The 20,082-nt window shown below is 38.8% G+C and overlaps 1 protein-coding gene across 2 annotated transcripts in view; it reads left to right on the top strand.

Moving 5' to 3' along the window:
- The window catches only part of SNX1 (sorting nexin 1), a 37,026-nt gene extending 30,619 nt beyond the window's left edge, over nt 1–6,407 (top strand). For both annotated transcript variants that reach the window (XM_087692810.1, XM_087692811.1), the window contains exons 6-12: nt 1,314–1,473; nt 1,554–1,687; nt 3,855–3,923; nt 5,180–5,259; nt 5,335–5,395; nt 5,499–5,733; nt 5,969–6,407. In XM_087692810.1, coding sequence (XP_087548936.1) covers nt 1,314–1,473; nt 1,554–1,687; nt 3,855–3,923; nt 5,180–5,259; nt 5,335–5,395; nt 5,499–5,726 — 732 coding nt within the window. In that variant the 3' untranslated portion in view covers nt 5,727–5,733; nt 5,969–6,407. The remainder of the gene's footprint in view (nt 1–1,313; nt 1,474–1,553; nt 1,688–3,854; nt 3,924–5,179; nt 5,260–5,334; nt 5,396–5,498; nt 5,734–5,968) is intronic.
- Nucleotides 6,408–20,082: the final 13,675 nt, after the last annotated feature.

Raw genomic sequence — 20,082 nt, 5'->3', positions numbered from 1 at the left:
ACATGTGAAGTATTACTTTATTAGGGATGTACTTGACAACAAAGGCATTGAGCTTGTTAAGGTACATACTGATGATAACCCTGCAGACCTCACGAAGGGTCTTCCAGCAGAGCGGTTTGCTCATTGCCGCTAGATGATGGGGGTTGGATAGTATATGTGTCTTTCAGCTTTGTACATACATAGACTTAGCCGATTCTTTTCTCTACCTTCAGGCACGTTGCCTTTAGGTGGGAGGTTGTTGGGAATAAAGGCTCATTGTGCCTTTTACACTGTTTGGGTGTGAACGCACCCTTACACTCTTGTACTTTATATATATTATTAAAACCTAAAAAGTGTTACACTCATCTTTGTACCGAATATCAGGTGTGTCATGCTCACTCTCCTCTCTACTGCTCTCTACTCTCTGTGTGATATCTGACGCGCTCACCCTCAGCTCACTCAGTCCAGATCTGTCAGGCTCCAACGCTTTTTGGCACTATGCAACCACACATCTTCTTGGCCTTCTGGTGACTGTCATGTATGGTTAGAAGAGCTCTTTGCCTTCCCAGGCTGCTCTAGGAGGCTGGTTCTAGGCTAGAGGGGGCAAAATCTGGACAAATAATGTGTGCATGGGGCAACCAAAAGAAGCTGTTGAGTAGATGTAGACCAATCTGGCCTGTATCTTCCTTTAGGAGTTATATTCTGTCACTTGATACTCCACTACTGAAATTTTAATCTCAAAAGGCTAGCATCATGGGCAATGTGGCTTTTCTTTTGTCTTTTTTCTTGATGAAAATGTGGTTATTTATCCTCCTTACAAGAAAATACAACAAAGTATAAATGCTCAATAGTCTAGCTGCAGCTATGCTGTTGTTGAGTTGGAGCTGTCTGCAAATCGAAATCATATATACAAGGGCTCTTGGGGTGTTTTTTGGGGGACGGGGGAAAGAAGCCATAGTGAAGTATGTCAATGTCGAGACTGCCCCTGAAGCTGCTCCTAGTGGTCTCAGGGGGGGTGAATAATGGATGACGAGAGCTCGACCAAGATGGCATACACTGAGAGGCTTTCACTGCTGAAGATCACCAGCAATGTGGCTTTTCTAGTTGGTCTTACAAGCATCAAATGAATGGACCACCATGGTTTTTTACTAATCAATTGTGACTTATCTTATTTGTTTTCTGTTTAAGAAAGCGATTTCTTCAATAATCTTGTTCTGCTTGATGTGCAATCAATCACCAAAATGCAGTTGATTATTCTGATGCAATACATCCAAGTCTTTACACTTGTTCAATGTTGTTACATGATGTTCTAAACTCTATCTGCTTGTGACTAGGACGTGCAATCAAAGGTCACTGATATTGTGCTGGGGAAAGATAAGCCCGTTGAAGAGTCAGATCCAGATTATGAAAAATTAAAACATTATATATTTGAATTAGAAGACCATCTAGCAGAGGCACAGAAACAATCTTTTCGACTTGTGAAACGCCACAAAGGTAAGGAAGTTTGCTAGCTTCTGTGAGGGATTTCTATGTCTATCTAATATTAAACAAGTTCAAAATATATTGTCCTTCAGAGTTGGGCCAGGCACTGTCGGACTTTGGCAAAGCCATTAAGGCTCTAGGAAATTGTGAGGGAGCCAATCTTGGACGGGCATTTTCAGAGCTTGGTTCCCAGTCAGAGCTACTTTCATATAAGCTACAAAAGCATGTAGGAATTCTCTTATTCCCTTGCCACTTTAATTAAGAATGAAAATAGATTTAGAAAGACAACCTTTAGGGAAATATTCTCTTCTTTATGTATATGCATATAATAGCAATCTTGACTTTTCTAGTTTGATATAAAGAGAGCAAAAAGTGTGGAGCACATCAGACTGTAACATGAAAAATTATCTCCAGACAGAAGTCAAACAGCAGATAGAACTTGTGTCTGTTGAAGCTGCTCAATGGCTTCCTCGTTGCGAGGCTGTTGCTCTTCCTATTACCGGATAGTTTGCAGAACTTGAGCATCAGCTCCTCTGTGTCACTTTGATTATTCAAAGACTAAATTTGACAGCTATGGGAAAGCAGTTGGGATTCCTGGAGTATTCAGATGATTAATTTGCTCACCTGTTTGCTTGCTGCTTCTCAACTGATGCTACATAATCAACCAGCCTGCAGTTGCCACAAACACTCCCTCATGTTGCAATCTGCTTTGAGAAGCTTTAACCAGCAATTATGTGTGCACTGTAATGGCTACTACCACAAGCCCTGCATGTTTTCACTACAATATAAATGGATCCTTGTGCTTCTTCACCACGTTTCAGTCATATATGTGAATGGATCTTGTATTCATTATGGCTCCATGTGCCCTCTTTTCAAGATTTCCATTTTTCTGAGCTCATTCATTTCCGTATAAGCATTCACTTAAAATGACAGCCTTGTTAAGGGTATTCAGAAAGCTGGATAATGAAGCAATGGCAGCATGTGTTCAAGAATGAAATATGGATGCTGCAACTAGCCTGTGTGTATTCTGAAGCAAACAAAAATGTTCAGTGATAGATTCTAATGCCTTGAGATTTTTTGGTCTCTTGAGGCAGGTTTGGATGATTCCATCATGATTTTTACTGGTCTCAGTAGCCTTTGTCTAAAGAATCACATGGGCAACTACTTAACACTGCTTGTGTGGATGTCAAATAGGACTAGGTTTGCCTTATTTTCCAGTTTGGTTTTTGCATAATGTAGTGTTTTGTTATGTCTTATATCCATCAAAAACTTATAATTATCTCTTGCTCACTTATCACAAGCATTCTGGCTGCCTTTTGAGATATGCGACAACAGCCTACCTTGGAAATGGTGTAGTTTGTTTAAAGCCTATTGTGGAATTTTTGTAATGTGTTCAAAACCTGTTTGGCAGTGTTACATGACATGATATGAAGATAATACTGTCTTTCTCAAAGAAGAATAGTTGAGAAAGTCCCCAAGTCATCATTTCCACAAACCAAGTTTCAAAATTCTTTTAATACAAGCACGCATTTTATCATGATTGCCCAGAATCATTGGGTGCTATAATCTTTTAGGTTCAGAGTCCAGATGCAAAAATTGGACAACCAGTGAGGCTTGAAATCTGAGACGAACCCCAAATAGGCAAGGCCGCAAAGTCAGGATTCAATGGGCAGAGCTTGTTTGGGCTTGTGCTATGGTCATGATGGTGGTGTTTTGAGGGTTTTGGGGGGCCTTGGTGGGGTGCAGGGCAGGAAGGGCAAGATTTGATGAGAACTCGATTGTTGGAATTAAGTACGAGCCCTTACTTTTAAGGTCTAGAGAGGGACTGAACATTCTGACTCCATCAATGAGGAATGTGTTTGTCCATACACAAGAACACAAGAGGGTGTCTTAACATACACCCCTGCATGCATGTATGCCTGTCTTGTACCAAAGTAGTAGATTGAGGAGATCAATGGGGAAAATAAGTACCCTACTATCCCCAAAGCCCTAACCATGCTTGTTATGGTTAATAGTTGAGGTTGGGTCGGCAGATTTGATCAAGGACACTGAGCAGATATGATTACATGAAGCAGTACTGTCTATGAGTTTTTACCCCTTATCACAGTCTGCTAATGGAGCTTATTGAGTGATCTCGTGAAATGAAAGAATTCTTACTGCACTTTGTACTACACAAGCCTGATTTTCCGCCACTAAATGAAATGTGTCTGCATGGATGTTTTGATGCGACAACTGCACTCTGTTTTGTGCTTATTAATGGAGCTCAGTTAATACTCTCGTGCAAAAGAAACTTTGTCTGCATTTGCACAGCCACCAGAATGGCTGGTGCTAAATGAAATGTGTGTTCATGCAAGTAATGAAGGGATAACTGAAAGATATGCGTTTATTTTTAGGGTCAAGATTTGATGATGAATTTTGAGGAGCCATTGAAGGAGTATGTGCGTACAGTGCAGTCTATAAAGGTATTGGTGTTTGGGCCTCTAATGAGGGTTTGTTTTCAGGAGTCCAATTTCAATGCACTTGACATGAAAGGACAAACTGTTCACCTGCAATTCTCTTCCTAGTTGCTAGTTTTTCTGCTGCACTATTTCTATGTTTTTTATGCTTCAAATTATTTGTTATCTATTCTGTTGTTTCTAGTCTTTGCTAGGATTTGATGCCTGCTAACTCATGTGAAGGACAATTAATTCTTCTTCTTTGTTGTAGTGAATAGAGCCTTAAATGACTCCAGTGGCACCTCCATATAGGTGATTAATGGCCAATCATGAAGTCATATTGGGGCTTAAGCTGTGTACAGACACTTTTATCACCACCAGTTTCATTACTGTTTCCCTAGAAATGCATTGAACTGCTTAGCATTCCTATTGCTATTCATTCTATTTCAGATGCAGAGTGGATGGGCTTTAATAAGATCCTTTGATCTTTGACATGCTCTAGAGTCTAATATTTCTTCTTTCTTCTGGCTCTGCTGCTTCTCCTTCTCTTCCTTTGATCTTTGACATGCTCTAGAGTCTAATATTTCTTCTTTCTTCTGGCTCTGCTGCTTCTCCTTCTCTTTCTCTTCTCCTTCTTTTCCCCCCTTCTTCTTCTTCTCTTCCTTCTCCTTCTTCTCCTTCTTCTCCTTCTCCTTCTTCTTCCCTTCCTGCCTAATTTCCAAATCCCCATGTGTGCATATGTGCACTCCCCCTCCACTCCTCTGCTCTCTGTTTTAATGGAGACTGATTATGATGAATAGGAAAGACAGCATTTTTTACTTGTCTTAGGTGGCTATACAGTTTTACCATTGCTCACATTCTTTCAACTGTCTTTATGCTTACTCTTTAATGTATACTTTTTAGCTGCCCCCATGTATAGGGTAGCTTGTAGAAATTCAGTACTTACACATTAGGTTGCCCACTTTGTTATGATTCTTCTTTAATCAGTGGCCTATCAGGTTGCCCACTTCATTATGATTCTTCTTTCATCAGTGGCATTTACCTCGAAATCCTCATCAGAGAGGTGATGGAAAGTTCTGAAGTTATTTATGATTCCTGATAAGATATGTGAAGATGGTGCATAGTTGTGAAAGGTTTATATTTTGAAGGACAAATAGTTAGTTACAAATACCTTTTCTTTCTGTCTGCAAATGTGAGCACATTTCCTATATTGCCAACTGTATTGGCATACTGCATGCCTAGCCTGAGCATGCAAATCCTCTACTAACTGACTACTATATCAGGCTGTGATGACAGACCGAGCACAAGCTTTCAGACAACAAAAAGAGCTTCTGGACTCGGCTAAACTGAAGGAAATAAATTTGTATGCTCTCAAAACCTGCATAAAAAGTTTTCATGCTTAGTTCTGTGGATACTTACAGCCAGCTTTCTTAAACAGAGAAAAGTTGAGGGTTATCCGCCCTGACAAGGTACCAGAAGCTGAAGCTGACTTCAAAGAGGTCAGTTGTTTGTGTCTTTCTTGCTATGTGCTTCTACTGATGGGGCATTATTTGTGACTCCAAGTTTGATGCAGTCAGTAAAATGTACATTTTCTTCATGCAGACAAAATTCCAGGGCGAGGAAGCTCGTAGACGCTTTGAGATAATTGTTAAGTCAATGCAGCATGAAATGGTCCGATTTCAGGATCAAAGGGCTTGTGATTTGAGTGCAGTGTTTTACGAGTTTGCTCGAGCACAAGCACAACTGGCAAATGATACTGCTGATGCTTGGCGAACACTTCTACCGAAACTAGAAAGCATTCCTCCACAGAGCCCTGTCATATCGAACTAATTCATGAGTGAGTGTTCTTGGCTTGTGTATCTTATGTTTCAAATTAAGCTCATTTCTGAACTCTGATGTATTGCAATTCGTCAACTTATATCTATGGAAGCTTCTGTCACTCTGGACAACTAGATGTCAAATCAGACTAGTTTCTGACTAAATACTGCCAAGTTCATTCTGAAAGTGCAGTTTCATTTTGTGCAGTCCTTTGACTGCCATGGAGGCATTCTTATTGTGGTTTGTTGGCTCAGGAGGAGGGAAGCAATCCCTTATATCACAGTGGAGCAACTTCTTCAAACCAGAACAGGTTCAGGCCAACATGCTTAGCAAGATCATCTTGATTGAGCCCTTGATATGCTAAGATTGTCTGAAAAACAGCAGCAGCGGTGATATTCCTGATGATCACAGCTATCTCATTTTCCCTCGATAATTGATTACATGATCAGACCGAACGTCTTTGCTATTGCAAAGCCTGTTTAAATAAGGGCTCTGTACCATTAGTTGCAGAACACATCCACTGCCAGTCCAATAGTTTGCCCTTGTGAACCAATTTCATAGCACCCCCTGTAAATTATTTGCATTGTATATGCTTAGTATATTAGATTTACACACACATGAATAAAGCTAGTAGCATGTCTCTTTGGCCAATGTGTATGTGAACAAATCAGCAAACTGGTTTTGTTTGGGTTTTAGGACATGGTTTTTCTCAAGGCAATGTTCAGAATGTTATTGTTTTCTGAAGGTAATACTCCAATTTTTGCAGTTAAGCTCTTTATGTTTGCCCTTGTTAAAGACTGTGTTTATGGTTTTTGCTTTTGAAAAGCATGGCTTTATTGTGTGGTGTGGTGGGTCACCTTGAAGACTAATTGAAAAGGAGGAGTGGGAGGTGTGCGTGGAAGGGACACTGGTTATTTCAGAGTCTGCATGAGTAAATTGATGTTTTGCATTGGTTGAAACCATGATCCTTCTTCACCCCTGTAGTAGACTCATGTCATGTCCATTTAGTGCTTATACTAGGTTTGTGATTGACTGAACACTTTTGGTGCTCCAGCTTGAGAAGGGACTCCTGGGGAACACAACGCCAAAAGTCTTATTCATCGTATCCACTTGCCAAGTGGTAGTGGCATCCACATGATTCAGCTGATCTGAATTGCTTGGGCATGATGTGGGCAACTGTAATGATTTTTTGCATGCGCACATGTTCTTATGCATTCTGTTACCCTGAAAAATTGCTTGTGTCTACACAAGGTTATACTTCCAAATTCTCTCTTTAGTCTCTCCAGAATCCCTATGATCTTGATTGCCACCCTGAGAGTCAATTGGAGCATGATACTGCTGTTTTGAGCAGCCAAAGCTTCAGTTGAGGCATCTATGAATGTGCAGCATTTATCTAATGCAACAGCTCCATAATATAAAAATGTCTCTGCATATTCTGATTTTTTCTCAATTGTTTGAATTTAATTGAGAGAATAGTGTTGCAAAAGTGCAAATATCAACCTACCATAGTGTTAGGTTGGGTAGACGTTATATGTTGATAGTGATCAATGGCATATAGGCTATATCTGACAACACATTTCACTACTAGCATTGCTTCTCTGGAGGAAAAAATTAGTTTAACCATGCAATCAAATTTTAACATCAAATTTGATGTTTATTTTGTGCACAACGCATTCAAAGATTCAAGGTTTGTGTGGATTTTAGGAAGGCATATGCCAAGGTCAAGCTTCCAGCTACTCCTTTGTTCAACTTTGAAATGTGTTAGGTCAGGGCATTGCTCCATTATGCTTTCACCCATTGCGGAAGCTCTAGTTGGTGCCTATTGTAGGGTTGAGTTAATCCATATGAGGTAGTACATAAAGGAAAATGTTATTGTAAGCTTAGCATGTTTCGAGGCAACCACAAATGAAAATACATAATAACGGTCTTTGGACATGATAAGTAGCACCTTGTATGCAAATTTTTAGAATGTTATACATTCGCTTATAGGCCCCTTGCACTTCCAAACTTACATGGTGACATATGCAAGCATAATTGTTGATTGCGGTGAATGTTGCTTTTTGAATAGCGGTTATCTTTTTTTCCCCCTTAAACCTGTTCTGGGGTTGGAATTTAGGTGGTTTCATGTGACATGTTTGTGATTGATTGATTGCCATAAACTTTCTCAAGTAACGTCCTCGAGGTTGTGCTCTACTTGATAGATAATCTTTTAGCCTCCAGCTTTGATGTCTCACAAGACCACAAATAGTGCTTTGGGATTTCTAGGCATTGTTTGTAAATCTCCTTCTCTTGCATTTGAGCCAACTAGCCTATTGTTAGAGCTAGCAACCATGAGAAGTATGTGATCTCAAATGGCAATTATCCCAAGGGTGTCTTTAGTATTTTTGAAGGGGTCTTTGAAAGGGTTCGTGATGTTATGCTATGTTGAATGTCTACTCCATGCGCAGGTCCCAATCCACGTTATCCTACATCAATATGTTTGTTGATTTGGGTAGTTTAGTTGAAGAAGCTCATTGCCACTTGCTAGTTTCAAACTTGTTAGTAGCCCACCTTGTTGGTTGCGCTCTCCTTGCACACAAAATGTTGCAATCTAAGCATTGTGGGGGCATTTATCTTGTGGTGTGCAGGGATCTTTTATTAAATATTTATTTATATATAATAGTTGTAACGAAATTGATTATTTATACACAAGTTAATGAGCTATGATACAATGTTACTCAGGATGTGAAACAAGCCATTCATAAAAGTTAGAATTATATTATTCGAATGCAACATAGGTTTCAAGAAATTATGAAAGATTAAGTATTAGGTTTAAGTATACTATGATGTCAAGTATCAGATTTACTTGGCCTAGTCTACTCATGACATGCAACTCTTGTATGAGGATTTTATCAAGCGAGGAGTGAGTTAGGAGTGGCAAGTACTTGTCCATCTAACCTTACACCTCGTACAATGGCAAGTACTCAAAAGGAAGTTACAAGTCATTCTTGGGCTTCCATATAGCTCATCTTTGCTCCAAAATAGTCATTAGTTGACTTCCTTTATTAGTGGCTGAAGATTTAGTGTAACAATATCTTTCAAATGGGCTTTGTCCCTCTATTTTTTGTTCAAGTTTTTGCACTTGATAGTTTTTGGATAAAGCATGTCTGAGATTGTGGAAAAAAAAAAGGATTGAAGTATAATGCAAGGCCCATGGTTTTATTCAACTTTATTAATTGATATTTCTTTCGGGTGATGGAATTGACCTCCCCCCGTCAAGATTCATGCACATGTATAGAGATTTGATGCTTTTGCCTATCGTATCGGCTTCTATACAATAGGGTTCTTACTTTTTCAAATTTAGGATCAAGGTTTATGTTGGACTATTGATTTTGAGTTGATTAATTGTCTCGACAAGAGTTGAATCAACCTTGCATTGTTGTACATGTCAGTAATACAAAGGCTTGGTTTCAAATTCCTTTGGTGTGTGAATTGTATCTTTCATCTTTAGGGGTGGCCTTGACCTATCAAAGTGAGATGTTGCATCTCACAGGTTCATTTGGCTACTACTTGATGTAAGTTGTTTAGGGAAATAGTGATACATATGAGTAATACAACACTCATTTCATCTTGGGTCCGCCTAACTTTTGATGAAGGTTCTTGTTCTTTGAGACAATTGTTTAACATATACCTTGATTTATAAAAATTTCAACACTCAACTCTTTCTCTCAAGTAGTTTGCTCCCTTTTCTCTTTTGTTACCTAGCATCATGATTGAAATATGGTAGTGTTCCATGAGTATTATGTTACTCTCTTCATCTTATATGTAATGATTCATATATTCCTCTTCTTTATATTGTTCTCTACAATGTGTAAATGAGGGTCACTAGATGGGACAAGTTATTATAGGGTTAGGAGGCTTCACTAACCTTGATGGATTGATTTATCTCTTGGGGCAATTGGTCATTGATTGGTTAGGGTAGTTGATGCAAGTTGTGACTATTTTGGATAAGGAAGGCCTCTATTGAACTACTAATAACTAAAATCTATGTTGGGGATAGGGAATTTTCTAGGTGCTTTGCAATAGTCTAGATCATGCTTGAAGTGTCCAGAGTAGTTGGTGCAATGTAGCCTTGACTAGAGCATTGGAAGGGGAGATGATCTACACTATAGTATATGTGTTTCATGTTCTACATGTATGACTGAGATTGCTTTAAGATTTCCACCATCTTTAAGAGTTTGTATTGATGCCTCTTGATATTAATCATGAGGTCTTGTGTTGCATTGGTCTTTGTTTAACTTTTTCTAAATTGAGGCTCTTGTTCGGATCCTACACTTCTCTTATTTCTACTCCTTTTTCCATGGAGATTGTCAATCTTGATGGCCTCATCTAGCCCTTCATTAATGTTGAGTCGGTTTAGGAGAAAATTCCTTGCCATGGTTCCATAAATCTTTTCATTATACTTGGTGAAAGCTTTGGTGACTACCTTGGCATTAGGTCTTTCCATAGATGGAATTCTATTGAATAGACTCCTCATCTTGGAGACATAATCTCTCATGCTTTCTTCTTTCTATTGCTCTACATTCATGAGCCAAATGATAAGTTTGTCTTTGTATCTAGATTTTGCAATTTTTAGATTTTGCAATTTTTTTTTGAAGAGGTCTTTAAGTGTAAAGAATGAGGATTTGTTAGTGGTGTCAAGCCTCATGTGCCATGTTCTTCTTTTCTCTTCCAAGCACAATCTAGACACCTATGCTTGCTTCACATCATTGGTGAGGTCGTTAGCTTCATAGACTTGTTCAAATTGCTTAAGAAAACTATAGGGGTTGTCCCCAACTCTATATTTATCTAGTTGCATAGGCACAAGGGAAATCGTTGCATAATATCTTGTTCATGGTGTGTTGCCCATCCTTGACTCAAGAAGGTTTAGGCTATATGTGTTCCAACTTGGGGCATATCTATGTGAGCGAAGAGTCATGTTTGTACTAGATTCAAGAGTGAATCTTGGGGTAACCCAACAACTCTTGCATTCAACAACATTTTTCTAATGCCATCCATTTCCACTTACATGCTAGCTAGTTGTTATTGTGTACCATTGTTGATATATACCAACCTATTAAGAGTGTTAGTTCATTGGCCCTTTATCTCTAAGAGCTTCTGCTCCATCGCCTTAGGTGTCATGGTTGTAATATTGAATTCCATAGTATTTTGGGAAGTATATTGAGATATCTAGAAGTCATTTGATATATCCTAGAATTGTCTCACTTTATTCATGATGCTATGTGGAACACGCTTGCTTTCTTAATTGACTAGTGCAATGACCTCATCAAGTCAATCAGTTTTGGAATTGGAGTATTCTTAATATTGGGTGTTACTATTGGCAAGCTAGAGGTAGGAATAAGAGAGAATCCCCCAAATGTTTGGCTCCATCCATGGTGCTCTCAGGAACACCCTTGGTTTCTTAATTGACTAGTACAATGACTTGGTCAATCCATTTTGGAATAGTGGTGGTGTTGACATAGGCTAGATTTACACCTCCAAAGCTCATGTGGATAGAAGAGGGTCTTGCTTTAAGATACATCTAATGCATAGTGGGTAGTGTTGACCTAGGCTAGATACACATCCAAAAGGTAATGTGGATAGAAGAGGGTCTAGTGATGAATGGGTGCAGGGTTTCTAAGGGGTCTATGACTCTTAAAGGATAGGTTGAAAAGGAAAGGTGCATGCTTAAAGAATTGTCCTTGACTTTCTAAGGTGAGGATTGGAGTTACCTTAGGAAGTGAGGAGTTTTGGTGTGACTTAGAAGTTCCTAAGGGTCATAGAAAAGACCAACTAGGGTAACCCTAGTTTCCTTGCACAAGAGAGTGATTGCCTTGATGGTATAGTGTAGCCTTATACTCCTAGGCTATGGTGAGTGCCTTATTGGCTTTAAGCTACTAATGTGCAAGTGATAGGTTCTCATGGGTTCCTTAAGTACGGCCTTAACCCCTACCCCAGATAAAGTGTTGAAATCGATGCAACTTAAGTGTGAAAAAAGATCGACCTAAGTTAGGTGCTAAAAATCTAGGTAGGAATGAGTGTGGCTTGCTTAAAGTGACCTATCCTAAAGAGAGACATGTTGCCTATCCTTTTAGATGCAAGTATATATGCTATGTGCACCTAATCTACCTATATACAGATGATGCTATGCCTTGTGCCTTTAAGGGTTCCTAGTTCTTGCATGAAAACAATTCCTATGTTCTTGAGTGTATAGTCCCTCTCATGCATAGGGGTGTGCTAAAAAAGGAGTGCACTAGGGCATGTCTGTAGTGTGCCAAAGAATGTGTGTAGACATTCCTAGGCTACATGTATATGGATGCAATCTTACCTAATGTGGGGAAGTCCTAACATGTGGACCAATGGGGGACCAATGTGCATGTCCAAGAGTCAAATACTTGTGCGTCATAGACATGTGTGAGTGCAAGTATGTCAAGACGTGTGCACTAGTGCCAGCATGAATGTCCAAGTGCTTGTGTACTTGTGAAGGGACATGCCAATGTCCTCACCTATGTGTGAACGCATGTTAGTGTGCCTGTGTGCCCCGTGTACCCATGTTAGTATGGGTGTTCATAAACTATTGCGTGATGTAGTGCCCGTGATTAAGCCGATTAGTGTGTGTGTGTGCTGTTGTGCATGTGATCAAGTCAATTAGTGTGAGTGCCGGTGAACTGCACGCATGCGCTCCTCATTTTTGGGTTGCGGATACTTTTGGGCGGCGGGGATCTCCCCCGCTCAAGATTTCATCAGCGCCAACGGACTAGAGGACAATACTTTTAATATTAAAATATATGCTTGCACTGTCTAAGATTTGAGTCCCCATAAATGGCAAGAGGCTTACCAAGCTTTAACTACCACTAGGACATGACTCCTTTGGTGTGTTAAAAGTAACTCTATTTGATGTGTAACCCACTAATCAGTTCATGACTAGGCATTTCATTCATGTGAGTGTGGTGGCTCATGATATCTAAATGCAAGGGCATGATGTAAAGAGTCGACAACTTGCTAAAGCCATGTGGGCCTTTCAAGAGTGTAGCATTGAGGGTGTGGGCATGCATCCATGCGAGCATGACACCGATCACGATCGGACTCGTAATCGTGCTGGGCAAAGGACTTATTAGAGTGCTTTCCTAGGGTGAGTTTGGGAGCCTACCAGAAGTGCCAATTTTCTTGAAACTATACCTTTCCCATTATAAGTTTGGGAAGGAATCCCATGAAAATAGGAAACTTCATTCATTTTTGGAAACTTTTTGCAAACAACAGAGGTTAGGAAACAAGCATGTTGTAGGATATTTTTACCCTCATCACCTACAATAAGAGGCCATCCACTACTTTTAGCTTCCCCCTCTCATTGCTAACATATACATATCACTTGTTGAACTCACCATCCTTGTTACCTTCAACGACGTGGAAAGGTACTTCCAAACTTTATGTTGTGTGTTTGAAACTTTCGTGAACTTTTCACATCCATTTTCAAACTCATTAAGGAAAAGCCCTCTTAAATGTTATGCCAAAAAGAAGGAAGCAAATAGCATTGCTATTATTGGTGATGGTTGAGCATAAGGGTCAATGATTAAGCAACGATCGCAAGAATAAAATAATCCTCTTTAGTGATAGTATGACCACTTATGAATATTGGAATGAATAAAATGTATACACCACCTTACGTGAGACATAGAGGCATTTAGTCTCATATAAATATATGTAAGTAATATTTTTATTGGTATGGCACAAAGAATGATTTGATAAATTGATGTTTGAGTGAGTTGTTTGTCAATGCATTAAATACCACCATAGTAAATCCTATATATCCTTTATACATGTACTTGTACCTAATGGAGTATGGAAGCAAATCTCTATTGATTTTACTATTAGACTTCTTTTCACATTTCCATATAACCACATGATCTGTACTATATAGATATATTCGATAAATAAGCTTACTTTTTCCCCTATAAAAAGGCATTGATCGCACCACAAGTTTCTAAATTATATAGGTTCTAAGATAAACTTTACCTTAGCTTTCCACCCCCAAAAGCAATGGCCAAATTGAAGCAACCAACAATACTATACTTGACCTTCTTAGATATTACACAATCAATCAACTAAACAATTTTAACTTTAGTTTGCTTGTAGCAACACTCCACACTTTACTTTAGCTAGAGCATGCTTTGAAGTTGTTTATGAAAAGAAACTATATGTTCTTATGATAATCATAGCTATCAATGTTTCAACTACTGTGCCAATACTTTAGCCAATGCTAGTACAACTCAAGGAAACAAGATATGCAAGGTCATTACATTCAAAGAAAACTATTTACTTCGGCTACATATTGGAAAAAAAAGGTTGAAATCTATTGAAAGGCATCTTAAAATTAAATTGGCCCTAAGATATTATAGGTCATTTCATGCTATCCATAAAATCAATGATAATACATTTAGATTGGGCATTCCTCCTCATTGGTAGACTCATAATTCTTTCTATATTAGTTTGTTAAAATTACACAAGGAAATTCCACACATAATAATTTAGCTAATCGTTCTTGCAATGTATGCATAGTAAGACGGAAAAAATACCGGCTCCATGCATACTGATGAAGCCCATGCAAAATCATTTTGTCTGGATACATTCTACCCATTAAACTACTTCATCTCATGCCCCACATCTTGCAAAGCATGCATAGTTGCAGCATCAAGTTTTTTAGAATCTTGTCTTCTTTATTGTTATTGCGCTTGCTGTTGCTATGACTGCAATATCAAGATCACTTGTTGTATAATATCTTTTGCAACACTTGATGAATCTCCCATGATTACAGTGCATTTGTCAACCTTCACATTGGGTTCACCAATGTTGGAGCATGTAGGGTTGAAGGTTTACCATAGGGGTAAGAGATAGAAGGGTGTAGGGAGATTGAGAGATGCAACAAGATGAAAGATAATTTAGAATTTGAAAGGTTTAATGGAGACATAAAGAGGTGACAGTTGTGTTGAAGATCTAATATTGTTAGAAGAAGAAATGGGATTCTAGTTTTAGAATTATCCTTGAACATGACTAGACTACTTGTAGAATTGGTAATGAATTTCATAAGTATTTAGTTAAATATAAAAACCATTAATTTAAAGAACCTAATTGGATTTATAAGTCATCTCACTAACTTTGATTTACGATTATCTAATAAGTACATACTTCTCACAATTATATTAATGTCATGACAACAAGCACAGATTCACCACATAAGGTACCGAGTGATGCATGGGGCAATACATTCATATTTTGGATAATCTCATTGATGTAGTGTAGATTTAGCGTATGAGATAATACTAGCACAATGCAACTAGTGCTACACCACTAATAATCTGGTCACCACAATATAAAACACATTAATTCCTATCACCTATTTACTAGGCACAATGAGACTACTACTACATGCTATGCTATGAAATCTACAAAAATAAATAAATGTAAAATTGTCTTATTTTCATAAGAAATTCTATAACATCTCTAGGGATTTAAAAAGTAACTCCACTCAACTGATAAAACAAACAAAACTACATGAATGGCCAACCATATGCTAGATAGACGAGAGGGAATTAATGTGTTTTGTGATGTTGAGAGAAAATTATTAGATGGAGTTATGCAAAATAACTATTTTTTGGAGAAAAATTCAATGCACAAGAATTATTTAGTTGTTGGGCACTTTGAAATATAGAATTCTTATATTTGGGATGCTCTTTAGTGTAAGATTATTATATGTACATATGAAAAAATTATTTGACTTAGTCTCAATTTTTGAGCAAACAACTAAAAAGGCTATTGGAAAAAAACATGACATTCATGAGAACAAAGTAAGAAGCCCAAAAGGGGGATGCTTTTTAATGATTTTTAATCACAAAAAGTTGACATAAATGCATATGGGGGGGAAGATTCTCATCCATGAATTGGGGGGGGGGGGGGGGGAGGAGATTGTCTCCAATGCTATTAGCATGCACACTTTATCTCTATTTTCTATCATATTAAGTTGTCATTCTCATGAATTTTTAGTTAATATTTGCTATTATATGGTGAAAAACTATAATAGATCTAGGGTCTTCCCATCTTAACATAGATAGGAGTTACTCTAGGGAACCACATATCCTATAAAGCAAAATCCCTACATGGGACATCCCCTAGATCCAAGTCTACTAACTCACCTTCAACCAAATTGATTACTAGCTTATCATCCCTAACATTGGGTACTTCAGATCCCTCTTAACCACCAGAATCTCCAAAAAACCATGGTGACACATCCTTTTCCAAGAACTCTAATGGCTTAAACACTCTTCATACATCTCCCTCTTCCTTATAGAACTCTAGAACTCTAGAACTCTAGTGCTTACATAAGTTTTTGTCTCATTAGAACCTGAATTCTTTGGGCAAACTCTTGCATTTTATGTAGGTCTAATAAATCTTAAAATCTAAATGCATAGGTCAATACTGATGCCAGGAGGCATATTCCACGGTGGATTCCGTGCCACGGTGGATTCCGTGAGGTTTTACGGTGGATTCGGTAAACTTTGATGACCGGGGCTCATACACAAAGTGGATTCTTTGTGCGAGAAGTTGATGGGGACGCCTGTCCTTTTCGGGCATTTCATTAATTTAGTGTGTACATGGGTGATTCCATAGCGGGTGATTCCGTAAAATGCATATTAAATTAATAAACGTTTATTGAGTTTAGAGTGCGCACTCGTAATAAATTAAGGTTAGGATTTATTTCTAACCAGTTGATTTATTTATGTAGCTGAAGACTGCTAGGTATTCACTTTTGTCGGTTTAATTGTATTATTTTACTAACGATTGTGAATGCTTCAGTTGATGTGTAGAGATAGTAGCAGTGGCGGAGGAAAGCATTGGAGGATAGCGAGTATTCGATCTATGGATTATATTTTGATAGGCGCCACACCTATATTTTGTCATGCCTATTTATTGAGGCATCGATTATTTATTATTATTTGTATGCGCATGGGCACACGGTTATGTTATTTCTATTTGGACATTGTATTGGGCGTGCCAGACTCTTTGGGCACCGTCCATTAGCTTTATTCCTATTTTTGTAAAAGCAAACTCAAAAGCTAAAAGCTTGTTATATTTTTGTAAATTGGGCTATTATTGAGCATGAAGATGAAATATGCATAAAATACATGCTTTGTGAAGCGCTCACACAAGGCATGGGGGAGATTGCACCCAATGGGTCTCTTGCTCTTGTCGTTCATGCTTTTTACCTTGTAACTTGTGCAAAAAGTAGAGTTCATTGTTCTTGGGGACCTTCTGGCATTCACTACGCGAGCATACAGCGTCCGATCTGCGCACCAGTGGTATCAGAGCGGAGCTGAGATCAAGAGCTTCCAATCGCTACCCATCCCGTGCGAAGGCGGAGCTCCTGGAACGATCGGGCTCTACGGTCAATCTCGTCGCGAACCGTCGATACAGGCAGACTTCTAGCGATCAAGAACCCCTGTTTCCGTCATTGGATCGCGAAGGACCGGGCTACAGCGACGGAGGACCACTCCTTCATCTCCTTCATCAAGTCGTGGACAACTAGAGATAAGCTCATATTTTCCATAGCTAAAAAGCTTAAACCACAAAGTTTAAAAGCTTTAGTTAATTGACTTAAGCTTTATAAAAAAAATTGAATCGCGGAGAGGACGGCGGGCTGAACTGAGGGCCGAAAATCGCGCCGTGGACATCCTCTTGTCCTCAAAATCGACGTCGACTCAGAAGCCTAAAGCTTCTTACTTACACAAGTCCTCTAAGGCAAGTCAATCCTGCAAGTCACAAACTCTAGGTCACACCACAACAATCAAGTTCAGCAAGTATTTTCAGATCAAGTTCTGCAAGTTCCATAAATCGATTAAGTTTTGCAAGTCTGCAACTCTGCAAGTCACATAAGTCTGTAACTCTGCAAGTCAGACAAGTCAACTGGAGTCAGAACTGATTTGTGCTCAAAACTCCTAGAAGGACTGTTCCTGCGCAGAAACTCCAAACTGCAAAGTTGTTCATTGGAAGGTACTCTACCCATACGCAGGTTTGCTGAAGCATTTTCAGCATACGAAGAAGGATAATATGTAGATTTTTCGAAGATTGTGAAAGCTATACCCCAAAACACATAAGCCTTGTAACCCCGAACTTGAGCTACGCTCATCCCGCTAACTTGATTTTGAGTGAGAAAGGTCTTTTTAGTTTTGCAGGATGACGGAACCACATATGGATGATCTTATGGCTGAAGGCGACCTACCTGAGCCTACGATGGAGCAAAAGCTGGACTTAATCATGATGCAATTGGACGAAGAACGAAGGGCTAGGCAAGCATTGCAAGCTCAACTGGCAAATTTACAAAGAGCGTCTACCGACAAAGAAGAACCTCAAGCTGAAGATCTTATTTAACGTACCATCGATGCAACTCTTGAAGCTCAAACCATCCGCAAGGAATCAAAGATAAGTAAAAGAAGTTTCAAATTTCGTACTTTCAATGGCATACGAGAAGGAAAAACTGTTCTAGCATTCATTAGTCAGTTTGATGACTATTTCCATGAGGAAACCTATGCAGAAAAAGATAAAATCAAGTGTGTCACTAATCATTTAGTAGACAGAGCATCTCTTTGGTGGACTGTAGTATGCAAGAGCATAGAATGTCCTGATACTTGGGAGAATTTCAAGAAGAAGTTCATGCAGAATTTTCTTCCACCACAATTTCATGAGAAAGCTATTAAGCAATAGGATCTTCTCCAGCAACGGGATCGTGAGCTTATTCCTCAGTATACAGAGCGTTTTTGGAATGCACTACTCCAGTTACGCATGCTTGAAGACGTACCTGAAGCGACACATAAGCGCAAGTATATGTCTGGACTCCTTGGGCATTACTATGCTGAAGTTAACATGTCCTGCTACTCGTGAAGATGCCATTTCACTAGCTCACGACACTAAAGATAAGCTACGAGGTAGAGACAGACGACCATAGCAATTCCAAGCCAATGGTAACTATGGATCAAAACAATTCAATTCCAATTTTAGAAGATTTAATCCAGGTCATTTCTCTTCATCATCTTTCCGCAAAAATTGGGCAAAACCACCAGCATTACCATCCAATCTCAATCAAAACCCTAAGCCTATTCCACAACCAAATACAAATGTACCTAGACTTCCCGCCATTGCAAACAATGTAACCAAAGCCAAGCCAATAGTATGCTATAAATGCAACTAGCCTGGACATCTAGCAGCAAATTGTCATTCAAAGAAGCCACCTGCCCATATCAACTACCTTGGAGCAATGGACGAAGACGAACATGAAGATATGCCTGACTTCACTGAAGATGAGGACGACACTACTACACCTTCGGATACTTTACCAGGTATGCCTACTCCGCATTCTTTATTGACTATGAAATGTTTGGTGCATGGAAATGAAAATACTATTTTGCATGATGACGATAGTACTCATGATTTTATTTCAGCAAAATTAGTAAAAGAATTGAAATTACAGACTGTACCTACGCATTATCGCATAAAAGCTGCATTCTTAGGCACTAGGTATAATGGTACACAGGAAGTGCAAGACTTAGAGATTCAAATTGGTCAATACACTGAAAGAAGAAATTTTCTAGTTGTTCCATTACAGTCGAGTGACATTATTTTAGGAATGCCTTGGCGTCACTAGCATAACCCAGATATAGACTATTCCACACACTCAATGAATATTAATTTTCAAGGAAAATCTATTACATTATATGGTATGCATGCATATAATGTTTTTCCACTGCTTTCGCATACTCAAGCTAAACGTGCATTACGCAAAAGTAGTAAATTTTATCTCATTTGGGTGAATGAATTGCAAGTAAAAGAAAATCATATGCATCCTAGGCATAAAGAATTTCTTGCATATTTTAAGGACTGTTTTGCAGAAGACCTACCACCTGGTTTATCTCCTTCACGTCCAGAAGACCATAAGATAGATTTGATCCCTGGCACACAACCACCTTGCAAAGCACCATATAGGCACAACCAGATAGAGCAAAAAGAAATCCAGAGTCAAGTTGAGGAATTACTAAATAGAGGATTGATTCAACCTAGCAGTTCTCCATTCGGTGCACCTGTTCTGTTAGTCAAGAAAAAGAATAATACCTATCGTATGTGCATTGACTATCGAGCTTTAAATAAGATCACTGTAAAGAATAGGTATCCTATTCCTAGAGTTGATGACCTTATGGACAAACTGCAAGGATCTACTATATTTAGTAAAATAGACCTTAAGTCTGGTTATCATCAGGTGAGACTAGATAAGTCAGACATATTCAAGTCTGCATTTAGAACACAGTTT

Source organism: Lygodium microphyllum, chromosome 14 (genome assembly GCF_053477565.2).
Source record: "Lygodium microphyllum isolate KBCC chromosome 14, Lygodium_microphyllum_v1.1.10, whole genome shotgun sequence".
NCBI classification, from domain to species: Eukaryota; Viridiplantae; Streptophyta; class Polypodiopsida; order Schizaeales; family Lygodiaceae; genus Lygodium; species Lygodium microphyllum.
This window is presented reverse-complemented; position numbering and strand designations above follow the sequence as displayed.